The 17,945-nt window shown below is 37.0% G+C and overlaps 1 protein-coding gene across 2 annotated transcripts in view; it reads left to right on the top strand.

Moving 5' to 3' along the window:
* ZZZ3 (zinc finger, ZZ-type containing 3) overlaps nucleotides 1-17,945 on the top strand; it is a 132,341-nt gene that overhangs the window by 52,225 nt on the left and 62,171 nt on the right. For both annotated transcript variants that reach the window (XM_011953158.1, XM_011953159.1), the window contains exon 5: nucleotides 4,882-6,437. In XM_011953158.1, the coding sequence (XP_011808548.1) occupies nucleotides 4,933-6,437 (1,505 nt within the window). In that variant the 5' untranslated portion in view covers nucleotides 4,882-4,932. The remainder of the gene's footprint in view (nucleotides 1-4,881; nucleotides 6,438-17,945) is intronic.

The following is a 17,945-nucleotide window of genomic DNA, read 5'->3' as shown; positions in this document are numbered from 1 at the left end:
CTAGAGACTTCCACTTATATCTTTGGCCTTAACTGTGTCATTTGGCTAGTCTTAGCTGTAACCAAGTGTTTTTAGCTGACCATGTTGATCTCCTGACCTCGTGATCCGCCCGTCTCGGCCTCCCAAAGTGCTGGGATTACAGGCTTGAGCCACCGCGCCCGGCCGCCTTTTTTGTTTAATAATTATTATTCCTTTTAGTTCTTATTGATACAGTTCTACAGGTACGATCACAGGAGCTGGAAATTTATGACCTGAAACATAGCTGATAATCCTTCAAAGAGTGTTTTTCAGAGTCCTATAGTTATATTTGGGTAACAGTAGATTCAAATTTATGGGAGAGCAATTCAGCAGCAAATATGTGGGTAGGATATGTGAAATCATAGGTAGGATTCGGGGCTTAATATGAATGGACAAGTTGAGATTTGGTTGACTGGTCCTTCTAAGATATGGCCTCCAATAGGATGATAATTCATGAAGGTGGGGAAGAGAGGAAGGGAGTCTGGTTAATTCTAGTTACCGACCACATTCTCTTTCCTCTGTATTCTAGAAAGTGCCACTATTCATTATTTGGTAGATAATGTATAGGAAAAACTCCAGTGTAGTTGTTAGATTGGGTTTTGCCCATATGAATATGTTAATTAATGGCTTCCCTTATTTCTAAAACTAGAGTGATTGCGTTTCTAATTTCAGATGGATGCTGTCTAAGGTTTTCACCATATACCTCTTATTTTGTTAGCCAGCAGGGATATTTCCTGAGATAATTTGTAAATAAGTTCATTTTTATTCCTTAATATTTGGCAGAAATATAATTTTGTACTCTAAGCTTCATTGTATTCTTAAGAAACTTTTTGTGATGCAGCTTAAATGAGGAAAACAACAGCTTTAGTCTATAATATTTTGCTAAGCATGACAAAACAATGTTGAGACTTGGTTGAGATAATACAGACTTTTTATTTTTTATTTTCTAAGAGATAGGCTCTCACCATTGTCCAGGCAGTTCTCAAACTCCTGGGCTCAGGTGATCCTCTTGACTCAGCCTCCTGAGTATCTGTGACTGTAGGTGCCCCCACTTCCCTGCCCCCGCGCCTGGCTAATCTAGACATTTTTGGTCCCTTTTTATTAACTGAATTTTGCATTCAGTTTATTAGATGATTATAGAAAGTATGTGCCTTTTATATATGCCTATCCAAAATAGAAAAGATATGAAGAAAAAGATTAGAACAGAAAAAATTCATCAGAGGGAAGATTAGCAAAATTTTGTTTAACTCTGATCTTAATAATTTTAACCAGTTTATTACCTCAAGTGCACATCACATGTTAATTTCAGGCAAGATATTTTTATAGTCTTCCATTTGGTGCTTCCTTGGCCTTATGTATTTTTTTTTTATTATTAGGATCCAGTAAGAAATTAAAGGATATATTATAAATAGGTCTAATTTAGTTTGAAACTTGATGACTCTTAGTAGAATTCTGTCTGACTTCAGTAGCCTAAGGCAGTGTTTCTCAAACCCTAATACATACATGAATCACCTAGGAACCTAATTCACTGGTAGGTCTGGGGCAGGGCCTCATATTCTGCATTTCTAACAAGCTTCCAGGAGATGCCCATGATTGAGTTGCAAGAGTCTGAGGTACCACAAGGATCCTTGTTATAAATCAAGTTATCTTTCAGTACAGCCCAATAGCACAGAATTTGAGAATCTTAAAACTAGGGCTTTGTTCTAGTTATTGAGTGAAATGAAAGCATTTTTAGGGTGTAGAAGAAATGAAAAGAGACTTAATCTTTTATATTAATCAGTGTTTTCATATTTTATTTAACTTTCATATTAATCAGTGTTTTCATATTTTAATCAGTAGAATGGTGAAGAAGTAAGATAGGCCTCACTATATATGATTTTTTTTTTTTTTCATTCAAGACAGGGCCTTGCTCCCGTCACCCAGGCTGAAGGGCAGTCACATCACTGCACCCTTGACTTCCCAGGCTCAGGTGATCCTCCCACTCAGCCTCCCTAGTACCTGGGACTACAGGCATGCGCCATTACACCTGGATAAATTTTTTGTATTTTTAGTAGAGACAGGGTTTCACCATGTTGCCCAGTTTGGTCTCGAATTCCTGGGCTCAAGTGATCCACTTACCTTGGTTTCCCAAAGTGCTGGGATTACAGGCTTGAGCCACCACGACCAGCTTATAGGTGATGTTTTTTTAGCAAAAATTATATGTATAAAAAACAGATTCTTAGTACTACTAATAATAGGTTCATTTCATCCAAAATAGTCTCTCTTTGAGAAGTTTGTACTGCAAGGCAGATTTTGCTCCCATTCGGATTGGTGTGGAAAGAAAAGGTTAAGGAAGTCTTATTACTGATTATTGGAATAATTGAAGAGGTTTATAGGCCCTTAATTGGGATTGCATTTTGAGAAGTAAAGATTAACAGATTCTTTTTTGTGTTTATAAAGTATTTCTATTGCCAGTATTATTTTTGAACCATAAATTATGAGTATAATTAAATTTGCATTAAAGATAATATGGATTAGATTTCGTAGGCATTTTATTTATTAAATTAACTTAGTCTTATGCTTTTTTGTGTGTTTACATACATATTTAATATTTAAAAATAAGTAATCTTAACATTTTAGAGTGCCAGATTTGGATACATGAAACAAGTTGCTTTTCATATATTTCAATTTATGTTCTTTTTATTTTTTTTGAGACAGAGTCTCGCTCTGTTGCCCAGCCTGGAGTGCAGTGGCGTGATCTTGGCTCACTGCAGCCTTTGCCTCCTGGGTTCAAGTGATTCTCCTGCCTCAGCCTCCCGAGTAGCTGGGATTACAGGCATGTGCCACCATGCCCTGCTAGTTTTTGTATTTTTAGTAGAGACGGGGTTTCACCATGTTGGCCAGGCTGGTCACAAACTCCTGACCTCAAGTGATCCATCTGCCTCAACCTCCCAAAGTGCTGGGATTATAGGCATGAGCCACTGTCCCTGGCCAGTTTGTGTTCTTCTAAAACATCATTTGAAGTTTAACTTAAATGTTTTATAACTAAAAGTGGAAAATTATGGGACACTCAGTGTTTGTTACCCATGAAAAAAACAGAAAGATTGTAATCTTAATGATAATTTATTAGCAAATGAGAATTAAATGTCAGCAGTTCTTTTAAGGAATCCCCCAAACAATAAAAGTTTACTACTGTAAGAAATGTGTTTCTAAGTTCTGATTGGTGTCTCGTACTTATTGTTCACTTGATTGCTATGAAATTCTCTAGAACAAATAACCATGCTTTAATTCCAGGGCTGGTTTTGTGATTCTTACAAGATTTTAAAAAATTGTTAATTAAAAATTTAAAAGCATGCCATACTCTGAGACAACACTAAATTCAGCCAACTTAAATATTTACAGGGTACTTTCTCACTTGTCAGCAGGCAGGAACAGGGAGATTATTTCCTTTAGTGTTTCTTTTTTATATGTGGTAGCATGTTGCTGTGTCTTCTGTAATTCTTCCAGCCTTTCCACTATTAGATACTTCTTGTTGAAGCAAAGGAGAGATTGTGTTTGATTTTTAGGGAGAGGAGTCAGAATGGCATTTTGAGGTTTACATAAGAAGGGAGACTGTTGATGACCAAAGGCAGGAGGAAGGGACTGTGAAACTTTGCACTATTGCCACCACTGGCCTCTTTCTCTAACTAATCGTCCTGCATCTCACTCAAAGTTAGGCAGTAAAATGACGGGGTACTTTGTGAAAACTAAACAGAAGAGGAGCAGGGGAATAGAGACTTCAAATGTTAACAGCTCCTTTATTTTGCTTGATGGGAGAGCCTCTGGAAAATATCACCAACTCACTAGTTTACCCAAATGGATCAATCCAGGCATTTTTCTATATCCCTTATATTTCTGTCATATAAACCTCAAGCATCCACACCAGAATACCTTTTCATCTCCCAAACCACACATTAAAACTGGCACTGGCATATGCTATACACAGGAGTTCAAAGAAGGAAAGGGTGGGATTATATGAGTAGTCTTAATTTCTTAAATATGAGTATTTGCTTCAGAGGCTTCTTTGCCATTTTTCTGGTCTTTGGAACACTACCTTTCACCTACTAATTTATGGCTTTTTATCTAGAGACTAGGAAGGCTTGGGTTTGCTTTGTTTTGTTCTTAGCCAATGCAAGCTAGCATTGTGATTTTTATATATTTAGTTATGAAAAATACTGCAAGCAAAATTTTTTGGATGCCAGATTATTAGTTATTAAGGGATTTGATCTGAAACTCATTTTGGCAAAAGTAAATTAAAAAGAGAGGAGAGCCTACCTTTCTATATACCAGGGACATTTTGAAAGAACACGAGAAATGATTGAAATAGTTTTTGAAAGATAGCTGCTATATAAGTTCAAGATTATTATTTTAATGACCAAAATGAAATCACATCTTTAGGATAGATATTTTTTGGGTATTTTATGCCTATCTGAGAGGCAAATACACAGTGAGTCAGGTATGGTCTCTAGAGTCCTGCCCTGCCACTTACTAGAATTGTGACCTTGGATAGATTACTCAGAGTGTGCCTTAATCTTATTCGTGAAGTAGGGATGACAGTAGTACCTATCTGAGTTGTTATGAGACTTAAGTGAGTTGATGTGTGTAAGTCATATAGAAAGACTCATGGAACATATTAAGTGTGTATACTTGTTAGCTATAATTTATATCATTATTGGAAATGTTAAAGAATTTTTGTCACATAATTTAATATTGGCAGTTATATAGACAGTTATATAGACCATAATGTCCGAGTATACTTGGATTAAAAAAGTTATAGCTTTATACTTTCGTTCTAGGTATATTAACTGTTACCTTTTTCTCATTATTTTGTTTACATTTTTGAAGGTTTCCCAATGAGTGGATCATGATGACCGTATTGTAGGGACTTGCCATAGTATGGCTGCTTCCCGATCTACTCGTGTTACAAGATCAACAGTGGGGTTAAACGGCTTGGATGAATCTTTTTGTGGTAGAACTTTAAGGAATCGTAGCATTGCGCATCCTGAAGAAATCTCTTCTAACTCTCAAGTACGATCAAGATCACCAAAGAAGAGACCAGAGCCTGTGCCAATTCAGAAAGGAAATAATAATGGGAGAACCACTGATTTAAAACAGCAGAGTACCCGAGAATCATGGGTAAGCCCTAGGAAAAGAGGACTTTCTTCTTCAGAAAAGGATAACATAGAAAGGCAGGCTATAGAAAATTGTGAGAGAAGGCAAACAGAACCTGTTTCACCAGTTTTAAAAAGAATTAAGCGTTGTCTTAGATCTGAAGCACCAAACAGTTCAGAAGAAGATTCACCTATAAAATCAGACAAGGAGTCAGTAGAACAGAGGAGTACAGTAGTGGACAATGATGCAGATTTTCAAGGGACTAAACGAGCTTGTCGATGTCTTATACTGGATGATTGTGAGAAAAGGGAAATTAAAAAGGTGAATGTCAGTGAGGAAGGGCCACTTAATTCTGCAGTAGTTGAAGAAATCACAGGCTATTTGGCTGTCAATGGTGTCGATGACAGTGATTCAGCTGTTATAAACTGTGATGACTGTCAGCCTGATGGGAACACTAAACAAAATAGCATTGGTTCCTATGTGTTACAGGAAAAATCAGTAGCTGAAAATGGGGATTCGGATACCCAAACTTCAATGTTCCTTGATAGTAGGAAGGAGGACAGTTATATAGACCATAACGTGCCTTGCACAAATTCACAAGTGCAGGTCAAGTTGGAGGACCACAAAATAGTAACTGCCTGCCTGCCTGTGGAACATGTTAATCAGCTGACTACTGAGCCAGCTGCAGGGCCCTTTTCTGAAACTCAGTCATCTTTAAGGGATTCTGAGGAGGAAGTAGATGTGGTGGGAGATAGCAGTGCCTCAAAAGAGCAGTGTAAAGAAAGCACCAGTAAGAACGTGGACACAAGTCTTGAGAGTATGCCAGCCTCCGGAGAACCTGAACCATCTTCTGTTCTAGACTGTGTTTCAACTCAAATGATGTCTTTATCAGAACCTCAAGAACATCGTTATACTCTGAGAACCTCACCACGAAGGGCAGCCCCTACCAGAGGTAGTCCTACTAAAAACAGTTCTCCTTACAGAGAAAATGGACAATTTGAGGAGAATAATCTTAGTCCTAATGAAACAAATGCAACTGTTAGTGATAATGTAAGTCAGTCTCCCACAAATCCTGGTGAAATTTCTCAAAATGAAAAAGGGATATGTTGTGACTCTCAAAATTGTGGAAGTGAAGGACTAAGTAAACTGCCCTCAGAGGCAAGACTCAATATTGGACATTTGCCATCTGCCAAAGAGAGTGCCAGTCAGCACATTACAGAAGAGGAAGATGATGATCCTGATGTTTATTACTTTGAATCAGATCATGTGGCACTGAAACACAACAAAGAGTATGTGTAAATATGGTAACCATGAATTCTGCTTTGTTTATTATTCCCCAAGTTTTTCGGTATCTATTCATAAATGTCTATTCATAGTGTTTTTATTACAGCTAAAATTAATGTTTTCACTAAAATTTTAGGTTTAACATGATTTTCTCAACTCTTAGAAAAACTCCAAAAAAAGACTTTTAAACTCATCTTTACACATGTGTTCTATGACAGCATGGTCTTTCCAGTTCTGGTATTTCTTGTCTCAATTAGAAAAGACATGGTTGGTAGCGTTTTTGTTGTTTTAATATGTTTTATATCATTTTTAGTTAATTTATAAAATGGAAACACATCGAGTTACCACAGTATGCTTTGATTTATAATTCTAGGTAGCATAGAACAATTAATGAGTGCTTAGATATCATCCAGATATGTGAAGTCTGGCAGGCTTGATATCTACTTTTATCTTACTTACATTTAATTCCCAATTAAAATTTTTTATTAAAAAATGTGCTTTATGCATCATCTTTGACTTTTGTGACTTAGAGAAGTGGATATTACTATTAACACTATGCAGTATATTGTAATTAACATATTAGCAAGAGTTAGTCTACTGTATAGTTTACATAAAACATTTGACATAGCTTTTCCTGATACTAAATATAAAGGAAGACTGTATCTTAAAATATTACCAGCTCTCAACCTTGCTAAGTCACTGTTTTAAATAAAGAATTCTGTATCCAAAATTTTCACAATATTACTTGCTTAGATTTCCTATATTCGGGGCCGTAACACAGAAGATTTGGAGCTTACTATGTCTAGATAATCCTGAAAGGAACCATAACACACAGTGCTCTTAAATATCATGATTAGCAATGGTAAAAGACAGACTTATGTAATAAGTTAATTACCTTTACTCCTACAGGGTAGGCTTTTTAATTAATACCACAATTGGATTATATAGACTGTACATAAATACTTTGATTTGAGGAACATTTCTAATAGCTTTGTTGTGACAATTGCCAGACCCTAGTATGTGTCAAATCAAAGTATCAAATCCTGGTTGTGGGGACATATTATTATTTTTGCCATATATTGTAGATAGTTTAGATTTGTATATGGTAATACAGTGATCTTTCAGCATAGGCCTTTCTTCTGACAAGTTTTCTTCTGCTCTTTTGAAATACTAGTTTAATATTGTATTTGATAGTTCATGTCATCTGAGCATTTTACAATTTTGTGAAAATGTTAGAGTCTCGAGTATTTGGAATATTTGAAGTCTAATTTTAGATAGCAGAACAACTCATAAATGAAGTTTTTTTTTGTATTAGAAATAAGTTGTTCTGCTGTTCATATATACTAACAGTTTTTTTTTGTTTTTTTTTTTTCTGAGGCAGCATCTCGCTCCATTGCCCAGGCTGGAGTACAGAGGTGCAATCACGGCTCACTGCAACCTTGACTTCCCTGGGCTCAAGCAATCCTCCCTTCTCAGCCTCACAAGTAGCTGGGACTACAGGCGCATGCCACCACACCTGGCTAATATTTTTTTGTATTTTGTAGAGGCAGGGTTTCGCCATGGTGCCCAGGCAGGTCTTAATCTCCTGGGCTCGACTGATCCTCCCACCTCAGCCTCCCAAAGTATTGGGTGTAGGCATGAGCCACTGCACCTGGCCTAGTATCAGTTTTTAAAAGTAGACCTGTTTATCTGCAGTGCAGGGAAGGAGAGCGTATGTCTTAGGAAAATACCAAAAACTAAAGAAATGTGAATTTTTATAAAATGATATATGTCCTGTTCTTTGCTTTTTATTGTTTTAATCTTGACTGGTTATTGATTGTGGAAATTTTTTTTCTAGTAATTCACTACAGTATTACTTTTTGTAAGAGATTGATAATAATTCTGAAGGATGATGTTCACATAAAACAGTTATCTAAAGATACAGTCATAACATTGATATTCCACATTCATAACCCTTTGAGGATGAGAACAATACAGCTTAATGGGTGCTTTTATACATTTAATATAGTGTGCTTTTATATGTTTATTTTTCATGCATTCCTTAAGATATAGAGAGTCCTTTGGAATTTGGATGCTAGTTGCTTTGTTAGGACAGTGTTTTCAAATTAATGCTTCATTGGGTGACATTGGGGAAAACAAATTACTGATTCTTCCTTTTTTGCCTTGCTCCAGATCATTTGAAGGATAGCACTTTTTTTTTGGAGACAGGGTTTCACTCTTATCAACCAGGCTGGAGTGCAGTGGCACAGTCATGGCTCACCACAGCTTTGACCTCCCAGGCTTAGATTGTCCTTCCACCTCAGCCTCCCACGTTGCTGGGGCTTACAGGTGCACACCATCACACCTGTCTAACTTTTTGTAATTTTAGTTGAGACGGGTTCGCCATGTTGTCCAGGCTGATCTTGAACTCCTGGACTCAAGTGATCTGCCTACCTTGGACTCCCAAAGTGCTGGGATTACAGGCACGAGCCGCTGCATCGGGCCAGGATAGCACTTTTGAAACTTTATCTTTTTTGTTTTTTTCAAAGGAAGCAAATCAGAAGTGAGATGGAGTATCATGATTAGCATCTCAGAGCTAATTTAAGGAAAATTGGGAGAGGGTGTTTGATCATGTCAGATCTAATCTCTTTCAGTAAAGTCTCTTTTTCCTCCCCTATACCTTCATTCCTATGCTTTTTGTCTAGAGCCAAGGGATGGTTGGATATAATGTTGGCTCTTTTTAATCCAAGTTGCCATTGCTAAAAATAGCATCATGACTAGTGCTTTCAAGTCTCAAGTAAATTTCTGGCAGTTTGAAAATGATGCTAAAAAGCACTTGGGTTTAAAAAAAGGCACTTGAAGGAGATGGTTTATTACTGTCCTGTACACACGTGTACATACCTTGTCAAATGTTACTTCTCTTCCTTATTCTCCCTATGCTAGAAAAGTTCTCCAGGTAATTGCTTTTTGAAACCGAGGTTGAGTGTTGCCCAGCCTAAATATGAATATCTCTACCAGTAGGGAATGAATACTTCCTGATAGCCAGTTTTAAAAGTAGGTTGTTAACAGAAAATTCTGAGCATGGCATAGTTGTTTGTCTAGAGCCAGGGGGCATAACTCTGTGTTACTCTAGTTGAAATTTTTCCTCCAAGCTAACAGTGATCAACAGCCTTCTATCCTAGTGTTGAGCTTATAGTTTATCTGTCTTGTGTGCAAAGATATCCCATATAAGGTCATCTGATCACTTGTAAATGTTTGCAAAAGTATTGTGTAGAGTCCTAGTCTTAGATGTAATTTATGATAAGTTAGGCAATAGACCAGGGAAACAAATCTGTGGATGTTCTGGGTACTAGCTTGATGCCTGTCTAGATGCCATCCCTCTTCTCTAGCGCGTAAATCCACAGTGTTCTTTTATATATTTATTTTTCCAAATGGAGAACCCCACTGTGAGAAAGGAACCAGAGAGTATCTTTTTCTCTGGCAAGATTCCATCTGTGGATTATTTTATTAGACATGACTTCTGAAAGATTAGGGGTGGAGGATCAAAAGAAATATTCTTTATTTGAAAGCTTTTTGATCTTCAGGGTTGATAGAATCTGTTAAAGTGGTAGATAATACAGTACCTAATAACTTCTTTTTTGGCTTAAATAGCCTCCCTGAATGAGATTGTTTACATAACTGTGATAGCCCTTTCTGTTTGGGAATTGACCTCTTGCTAATTTTTGAAACAGGAGCACTGAAACAGATCTCTAAATTTTGAAGGTCTGGCTCCAGGAAGCACAAGTGTGGAAGATTTTAGGTCTTAGGCTTTAATGTTCAGAGCATTTCTTCCAATTCAAAACGTAATCACTGGAAAATAAACTTCTAAATGAAAATGTGATTTGGTCAACTGCCTCTGAATTATCATTGTGCAACATTACTTAAATAAATTTGTTTGAAAGACCTTGGGTATCTTCATTTAAGGATTGTTGGTATTATAACATTTCATGAACAGATAAGGGGGTGAAAAGTCAAATTTAGGGATTCTAGATTCTTGAGATCTTACAAAGATTAACTTATTGATAACAGATTGCTAACATTTATACCAGTTCTTAAGTTTCTACATAATGAACCTGTAAGATAGTTATCGCTCATCTAAGAGTGTTGCTCAGGTACTCTGCAGGTGAACGTATTATTTTCAAGCCACATTAAAGAGTTTCTAAGAATTGTAGTGTTAAACTTGGTTTTTGGAAAATGTTAATGATAGTAAATAATTATAATATGTCCTTCTATTGCACCATGCTTATTTCATAGTTGATTAAACAAACAATTGATATTTTCATCAATTTTGGAAGCTGCATAGAGAAAATCTTAATCAGTTCTTGGAGATTTACTTATTGAGAGTCTACTTTTACTGTTGGTCAAAGTAATTTCTTTCAAGGGACCAGAAAAACTCCAGAATCTTGCTTAAAAATCACTAGAGGAGTCATCCTGCCCTGAATAAGATTACATTTGTATTGTGCTTCATAATTTACAAATCAGTTTCATTAGTTTCTCATTTGACTATCATGACAGTTTGAAAGTAGACAGGATAGGTACCGTTATACAGTCCCCATTTCCTAACTCGTAATTAAGATTTTTAGATTATTAATTTTAAGTAACGTAATGAATTACTAAATAGGATCAAACTTCTATCTTTTAATTACTAGTTTGAACTGTACTTGGTTACCTCATCCAATGAGGACTTATTTCATGGACTTTTGGGTTTGTTTCTGTGTTGAGAAATCCCATGGAGCAGATCTTGGGGACTCAGTTGTCAGGAATTGTTTACCCTGAGGTTAAGCTCTGTCATTGATTATCTGATTATCTGATTTTTATTTGTTATAGAACCAGCATTATAGGTAAGTAATTTGCTTTATTTATTGAATGAAATACTTTCATGTTCACTATTTTAAAGAACATCTTATTTGTGAAGAATAAACTGGTGAAATAAAACTATGGCTATAGCTTGATTTCAAATAGAGGATTTGGATAATTTGAAAAGAATACTCTGGGGTATTTTACAATGCATTAGGTATATTAAAGTCAAAGATTACTAAGGAAAACTCATGCTTGGTGTACCTTCTCAACTCACCAGAAAAGGCTGTAGGATAATGGCCAGATTTACCCCTCTAGTCTGGCACAAAGATTAATGGAAGGAGAGAGGTAGCTTTCTAAAACGGGTCCCCAACCAGTCCGTGGCCTGTTAGGAACCAGGCCGCACACCAGGAGGTGAGCAGCGGGCAAGCAAGCAAAGCTTCATCTGTATTTACAGCTGCTCCTCCCTGAGCTGCACCTCCTGTCAGATCAGCAGTGAAATTAGATTCTCATAGGAGCATGAACTCTATTGTGAACTGTGCATGTGAGGGATCTAGGTTGCACGCTCCTTATGAGAATCTAATGCCTGATGATCTGTCACTGTCTCCTGTCACCCCTAGATGAGATCGTCTAGTTGCAGGAAAACAAGCTCAGGGCTCCCACTGATTCTACATTATGGTGAGTTGTATAATTATTTCATTAGATATTACAATGGAATAATAAGAATAATAGAAATAAAGTGCACAATAAATGTAATGTGCTTGAATCATCCTGAAACCACCCCTCGTGAACCCCCACCACCCAGTCTGTGGAAAAAATTGTACTTCAGGAAACTGGTTCCCAGTGTCAAAAAGGTTGGGGACTGCTGCTCTAAAATATGTAAGTTTTGCTTGTAAGTAGGGTAAACGCATTGACTAATCAAAACATTAAGTGAAGTTTTTGCTTTTTCCTTTGAATATCAACTTGTTTTGTTTCAACTACTTTAGATGGTATCTAAAAGTAACTGTCTGCCGTAATCCAAGTATATTTGTACCCAAGTATAATTTAACCTTTTCTTTTTGAGACAGGGTCTCACTCTGTCACCCAGGCTGGAGTGCAGTGGTACCATCTCAGCTCACTGTAACCTCTGCCTCCCAGGTTCAAGCGATTCTCCTGCCTCAGCCTCCTGAGTAGCTGGGATTACAGGCGTGTGCCACCATACCCGGCTAGTTTTTGTATTTTTTTTTTTTTTGTAGAGATGGGGTTTCACCATGTTGGCCAGGCTGGTCTCAAACTCCTGACCTCAAGTGATCCGCCCACCTCAGCATCCCAAAGTGCTGGGATTACAGGTGTGAGCCACCATAGCTGGCCACACTTAACCTTTTCTTTTTGATTTAGGTTCATCTTTTGACAGAGGTTATGAAGTAATACTTTTCTGGCATCATTGCCAGAGTAGGTCTGTTTTTTTCCTGTGGTAAATGATTTTGGGCTGCTTGGTTTTTTGTGTTCTTATACTCTTGTTTCTTTTCTATGTTCTTTTCTAAGTTCTGTGACTTTTTTATTATTTTCTTCGTTTTTGTTGGCTTTCACAAGTCACTGCTATTATAGTACCTTTCTTTAGTAACTAAGACTTTCCTTCTAATTGACTGCTTTTAGTTTTCTTTGAACTTGGATATCAGAATAACACTGTCAGAATTATGTCTCATGGTTCTTTAGTGATTGATATATTGAGGAGTTTATCTTTGAATGAATATGTGTTAGTGTGTGGGATGTTTGATTGTATTTTCTTGTTTGTATGCTTTCTGGTTTGGGGGCTGTGTTTATGTAACTTACCAGATCTAAATTCTGAATGGAGAAACAATAATTGTTTCCTTATATATGGTAAGAAAGACTTATTTAGCAATAAACCCCATCTGAAACAATTACTTATCTACAATTTTGACACTAATTGAAGCTTAGCTTTTAGTTGCAGAAACTTAATTTTGGTAATTTTTTATAGAAGTGTACAGAAAACCAACTTTTTTCCTTCTATACTCACTCTGTCTCAGTACTTCAATTCTGACACCAGATCTATAGGAAACCTCAACTGTTTTTCTCTGTACTCACACTCAACACTTCTGTGACCAGATTTGTGGTGATTTTTCCCACTGACCAATTCTCTGACTCAGTTGGATGTCCTACAATTCCATTCAATATTCTGACATTAACTGTAGTTAGTGCAGACCCCACAGGTTAAGGTCTCCATCCTACAAGACTGCCTCCCACTTCAGAAGCCAGTCACAAATGGTAGGTCATCAGATTACCCACAGTTTCTGTCTGACTTAACTACAAAGTGGAGGTTCCCACCAGCCCTTCCTCAGATTCAGTAATTTGCTAGAGTGGCTCACAGACCTCAGGAAAACAATTTATTTATTATGGCCGATTAATTACAAAGGATATTTCAAAGGATCCAAATGAAGAGTCAGATGAAGAGAGATGTACGGCAAGGTCTGGAAGGGTCCCAGGCACAGAAGCTCTTTCCTGTGGAGTTTGGGTCGGCCACCCTCATAGCTCGTAGATGTGTTCACCAATCTAGTAGCTTCTAAACTTTGTCTTTTAGGGGTTTTTCAAAATAGAGCTTCATTTCTCAGGCATGCATGATTGTTAACTCAATCTCCAGCTCCTCTAACCTCCCCAAAGCATACAAGGGTTGGGGCTTGTAAGTTGTAATGATGGCTTGCTCTTTATAATGACCATCTTCCACCCAGGACTCCACCCAGAGTGACTTTATTAGAACAAAAGGGTCTCCTGTCATCCAGGAAATTCTAAGGGATTCAGGAACTCTGTCAGGCACTGCTGTCACTCAGAAAATTGTAGAGGTCTTAGGAGCTGTATGTCAGGAACTGAGATCAAAGACCAACTATTAGGAACAAAGATTTTTCTAGTATCCCTATTTACAAGAGTTTTAGGAGCTCTATGCCCAGAACTGGGAGTAGAGACCGATATATTTATTTTTTATTATTTCACAAGTAGGTTTAGGAATGTTGTATTTTTACATATTAGTAAGAATAGTATACCATATTTGCCATTTTTTGTGTTGTTTCATGTTACCAGATATTATAATGTATAGTAATAAATGGGAAGATCTGTCTTGTGACCTACTTCTCTCTTTTTTTTTGGTCTCACTTTTCAGTGGAGTCTTTTTGTTGAACTTTTATTTCTTTTATTGTGGAAAGCTGCTTTTGTTTGTCTCTTTATTCTCTGATTTTAACATAGGGAAAATCTGAATGTAGCCAGAGGAGACTAATAATTTGTGCAGGACCCTCTCAGGCAAGATTTTCTGTGGTGTGCTATGATAGAATTTTCACACATGTCTACTAATCTTGGGAACTGGATTATAGACATTGTACATATGTTGCTGAGGGTCAGGGTTTTGTTTTCTTCCCTTAAAAAATGTTGACATTTGTTCTGACAGGCAGTTAATTTGGGGATAAACTTGGTCCTCTTAAGGCTTGTGCTTACCTTTCTTAGGGGAAGTACAGAGTAGCCTGTTCTCTAGATCTTGGTTAGTCTTCTGTAGTATGGCCTTAGTGATACCTTGTTTAAATAGGTAATTTACTGTGGTTGATAGAATCCTGAATGTTTCTAGCCTTGTGAGGACACTGTTAGTTGTTCTTTATATAGCTCCTTGGTAGTTGTTCTTTGCTTGGTTTGTGGAGTCTCATCTTATATGTGTGCAGCATTATATTCAGCCAGACTCGAGAGGACCTCTATGCAGATAGCATTGTTTGTCTTTCTGTGTTGCTTCTTCCTTACTGATACTCCGTCCCACAAATTCTAGCTGCTTCAGCTTCCCCAAACTGTTTTCTGTCTCTGCTCAGCAACACACGTCCCTGTTCTATAGTACTGATAGTACTTCCAAGTAGAAAGAGAGGGTGATAATAGGGCTTATTTCGTTTGTTTGCCCTCTTTCACAGATCACAGTTACAGGCTGTCTGTTGTCTAATGTTTGGAAATAGTTATTATTTGTATATTTTCTCCAGTTTTGTAGTTGTGGATGGCAGGATGGCCATTCCGTATCAGTTACTGTTATGACTGTAAGTGGATGTCTCTGATATAATTTTAATATGCACTGGGTATGTTTTCTTCCTATAATACTCAACCCCAAGCCTGCAATTTGATTATCTGGGGATTACCATGGGCGAGCTTTTACTTACACCTTAAAAAACAGTTTCAGCAACTTCTTTTTTTAAAGAAGTTGAAGTCAGAAATTGGAACAGTAGGAATTTTAATTGAAGAATGACGGTAACTTTTACCTACTTGTTTTAGTTATGATTAGGTGTTGCTGAGGTTGGAACAGAAATAAAGATTAGGTTACTGGTGAGGTAAAGCTCATGAGGATGGGTAAAAGAGAGAATGTGACACACAAGAAGATATGAAACTTTTTTACTAGGTTTGAAATGGTAATTCTAAGAGTCTAAGGAATTATGTATTTGTTAGCTATTTTTCATAGATATTTCAAGGATTTTTGTTGTAGATTTGCTGTATAGTGTTGTAATAAAGCCATGGTGAATATGCTCTTTTTATGTGGCTTATCAGTTTAATCCAGTTTCTAGTACATGGTTTTCTTTTTAAATAAATTTAAATATAGAGTATTTTGGAGAAATCTGTCTTTCCTTATACTTTAATTTTTACCATTTATGTTGGAAAAATTTGATTCAGGTGTGTGTGTGTTTTTTTTTTTTTTTTTTTGCTATTTTTCACTTGTTTTACATTATCATTCCTTCTAGTTTATTTTGTTTGTTTTGTTTTGTTTCTTTTGAGATAGGTTCTCACTTACTCTGTCACCCAGGTTGTAGTGCAGTGGCACAATCTAGGCTCACTGCAGTCTCAGTCCCTCTGGCTCAAGCAGTCCTCCCACCTCAGCTGCCCGAGTAGCAGGTGTGTGCCACCACACCTGGCTAGTTTTTTTTTTTTAAATAGAGATAAGGCCTCACTATGTTGCCCAGGCTAGTTTTGAACTCCTGGCCTCCTTCCTCGGCTTCCCAAAGTATTGGGATTACAGGCGTCGGCCAGCACACCCAACCCTTCAATTATTAATGCATTCATATATTTTAACTAAAGGTTCTCAAAACATAATTAAGATTATGCTTAAACTTAGAGGGAAGGATCATGTTACTTTCTTATTGGCAATGAGTGTAAGATGTGAGACTGAAAAATATTACAATAAAAACTGGAAGTATCTTCTTTTATTTTATCATTATTATATTTATGTTTTTTCGAGACAGGGTCTCGCTGTGTTGCCCAGGCTGGAGTACAGTGGTGTGATCATGCCTTACTGCAGCCTCGATTTCCTGGGCACAGGAGATCCTCTTGCCTTGGCCTCCCGAGTAGCTGGGACTACAGGTGCACACCACCACATGTGGCTAATTTTTATATTTTTTTGTAGAGATGGGGTTTTGCCATGTTGCCCAGGCTGGTGTCAAACTTCTGGGCTCAAGCTATCCTCCTGCCTTGGCCTCCCAAAGTGTTGGTATTACAGGTGTGAGGCACCATCCCTGGACTTTTTTTTTTTTAATTTAAATTTAAATTTTTATTTCTTAATTTTTTTCCCAAACTCTTTCTTCACTGGATTTTTTTTTTTTTTTAAAGGGAGGGTCTCACTCTGTCACCCAGACACAATCATGGCTCACTGCAGCCTTGAACTCCTGGGCTCAAGCGATCCTCCTTCCTCAACTTTCTAATTTTATTTAATTTTTTGTAGAGACAGGGTCTTTCTGTGTTGCCTAGGCTGGTCATGAACTTTGGGTGTCAAGTGATCCTTCCAAAGTCTTGGGATTACAGTTACGAGCCACTGTGCCTGGCCAGTAGTGTTTTTTTGAGACACTGATTATAACTAGATAATGTTTTTATTTTAAGATGCTTATATTATTTAGATCTAGAATCTCACTATATTGTTAAAGTTTATTTTTAAATTATTTACCAAATCAAGGTGATTGGGCTAGATTTGAGGAACTCTACAACTGCCTTCCAATTATTTTTAGCTGGCAGTATGATGCTAAGCTTTTGTTTCTACAAAAAAACTTTATTTTGATTTCTGTAATTATAATTAGTGTATTATATACATGGTTTTCGACTCACTTCTGTCTGTGTTCTTGCCCTTAACTTTTGGCACTGCTTACGCTTCAGTTATTGGCTTCGTTCTTCTTCCTTTGCATGCTCTCTCCAGGTGTTCCCACTCACTGCTGTGGCTTAAATTACTATCTATATACTGATGAATTTTGAAATGCCTGTCACCAACTCAGATTATTCTTGAGTATCAGGCTGTTTAGTAGATAGCTGCATTTCCATGTCCCATAGTATACCCAATGGAACGTGTCTGAAACTGAACTTATTTCTTCTTTCATACTCATACTGAATAATCACATTTTTTCCCGAATTTGGTGGAGTCTTTTACTTGCCCAATCCAGAAAAAGCAAAGTATTCTTCAACTACTTACTTGTTTACTACACCTTCCTCTCCTACTGTTCTTACTGATTCAACTCAGTTTCTTCCTTTCCTCTCCCTTTCCCTCTCCCTCTCCCTTTCCTTTTCTCTTTCCTCTTTTCTCCTTTCCTTTTCCTTTTCCTTTTCCCTTTCCCTTTCCCTTTTCTTTCTTTCTTTCTTTCTTTCTTTCTTTCTTTCTTTCTTTCTTTCTTTCTTTCTTTCTTTCTTTCTTTCTTTCTTTCTTTCTTTCTTTC

This window comes from Colobus angolensis, unplaced genomic scaffold (assembly GCF_000951035.1).
Source record: "Colobus angolensis palliatus isolate OR3802 unplaced genomic scaffold, Cang.pa_1.0 Scaffold359, whole genome shotgun sequence".
NCBI lineage: Eukaryota > Metazoa > Chordata > Mammalia > Primates > Cercopithecidae > Colobus > Colobus angolensis.
The sequence above is the reverse complement of the archived record's forward strand: the minus strand, read 5'-3'. Positions and strand labels throughout refer to the sequence as shown.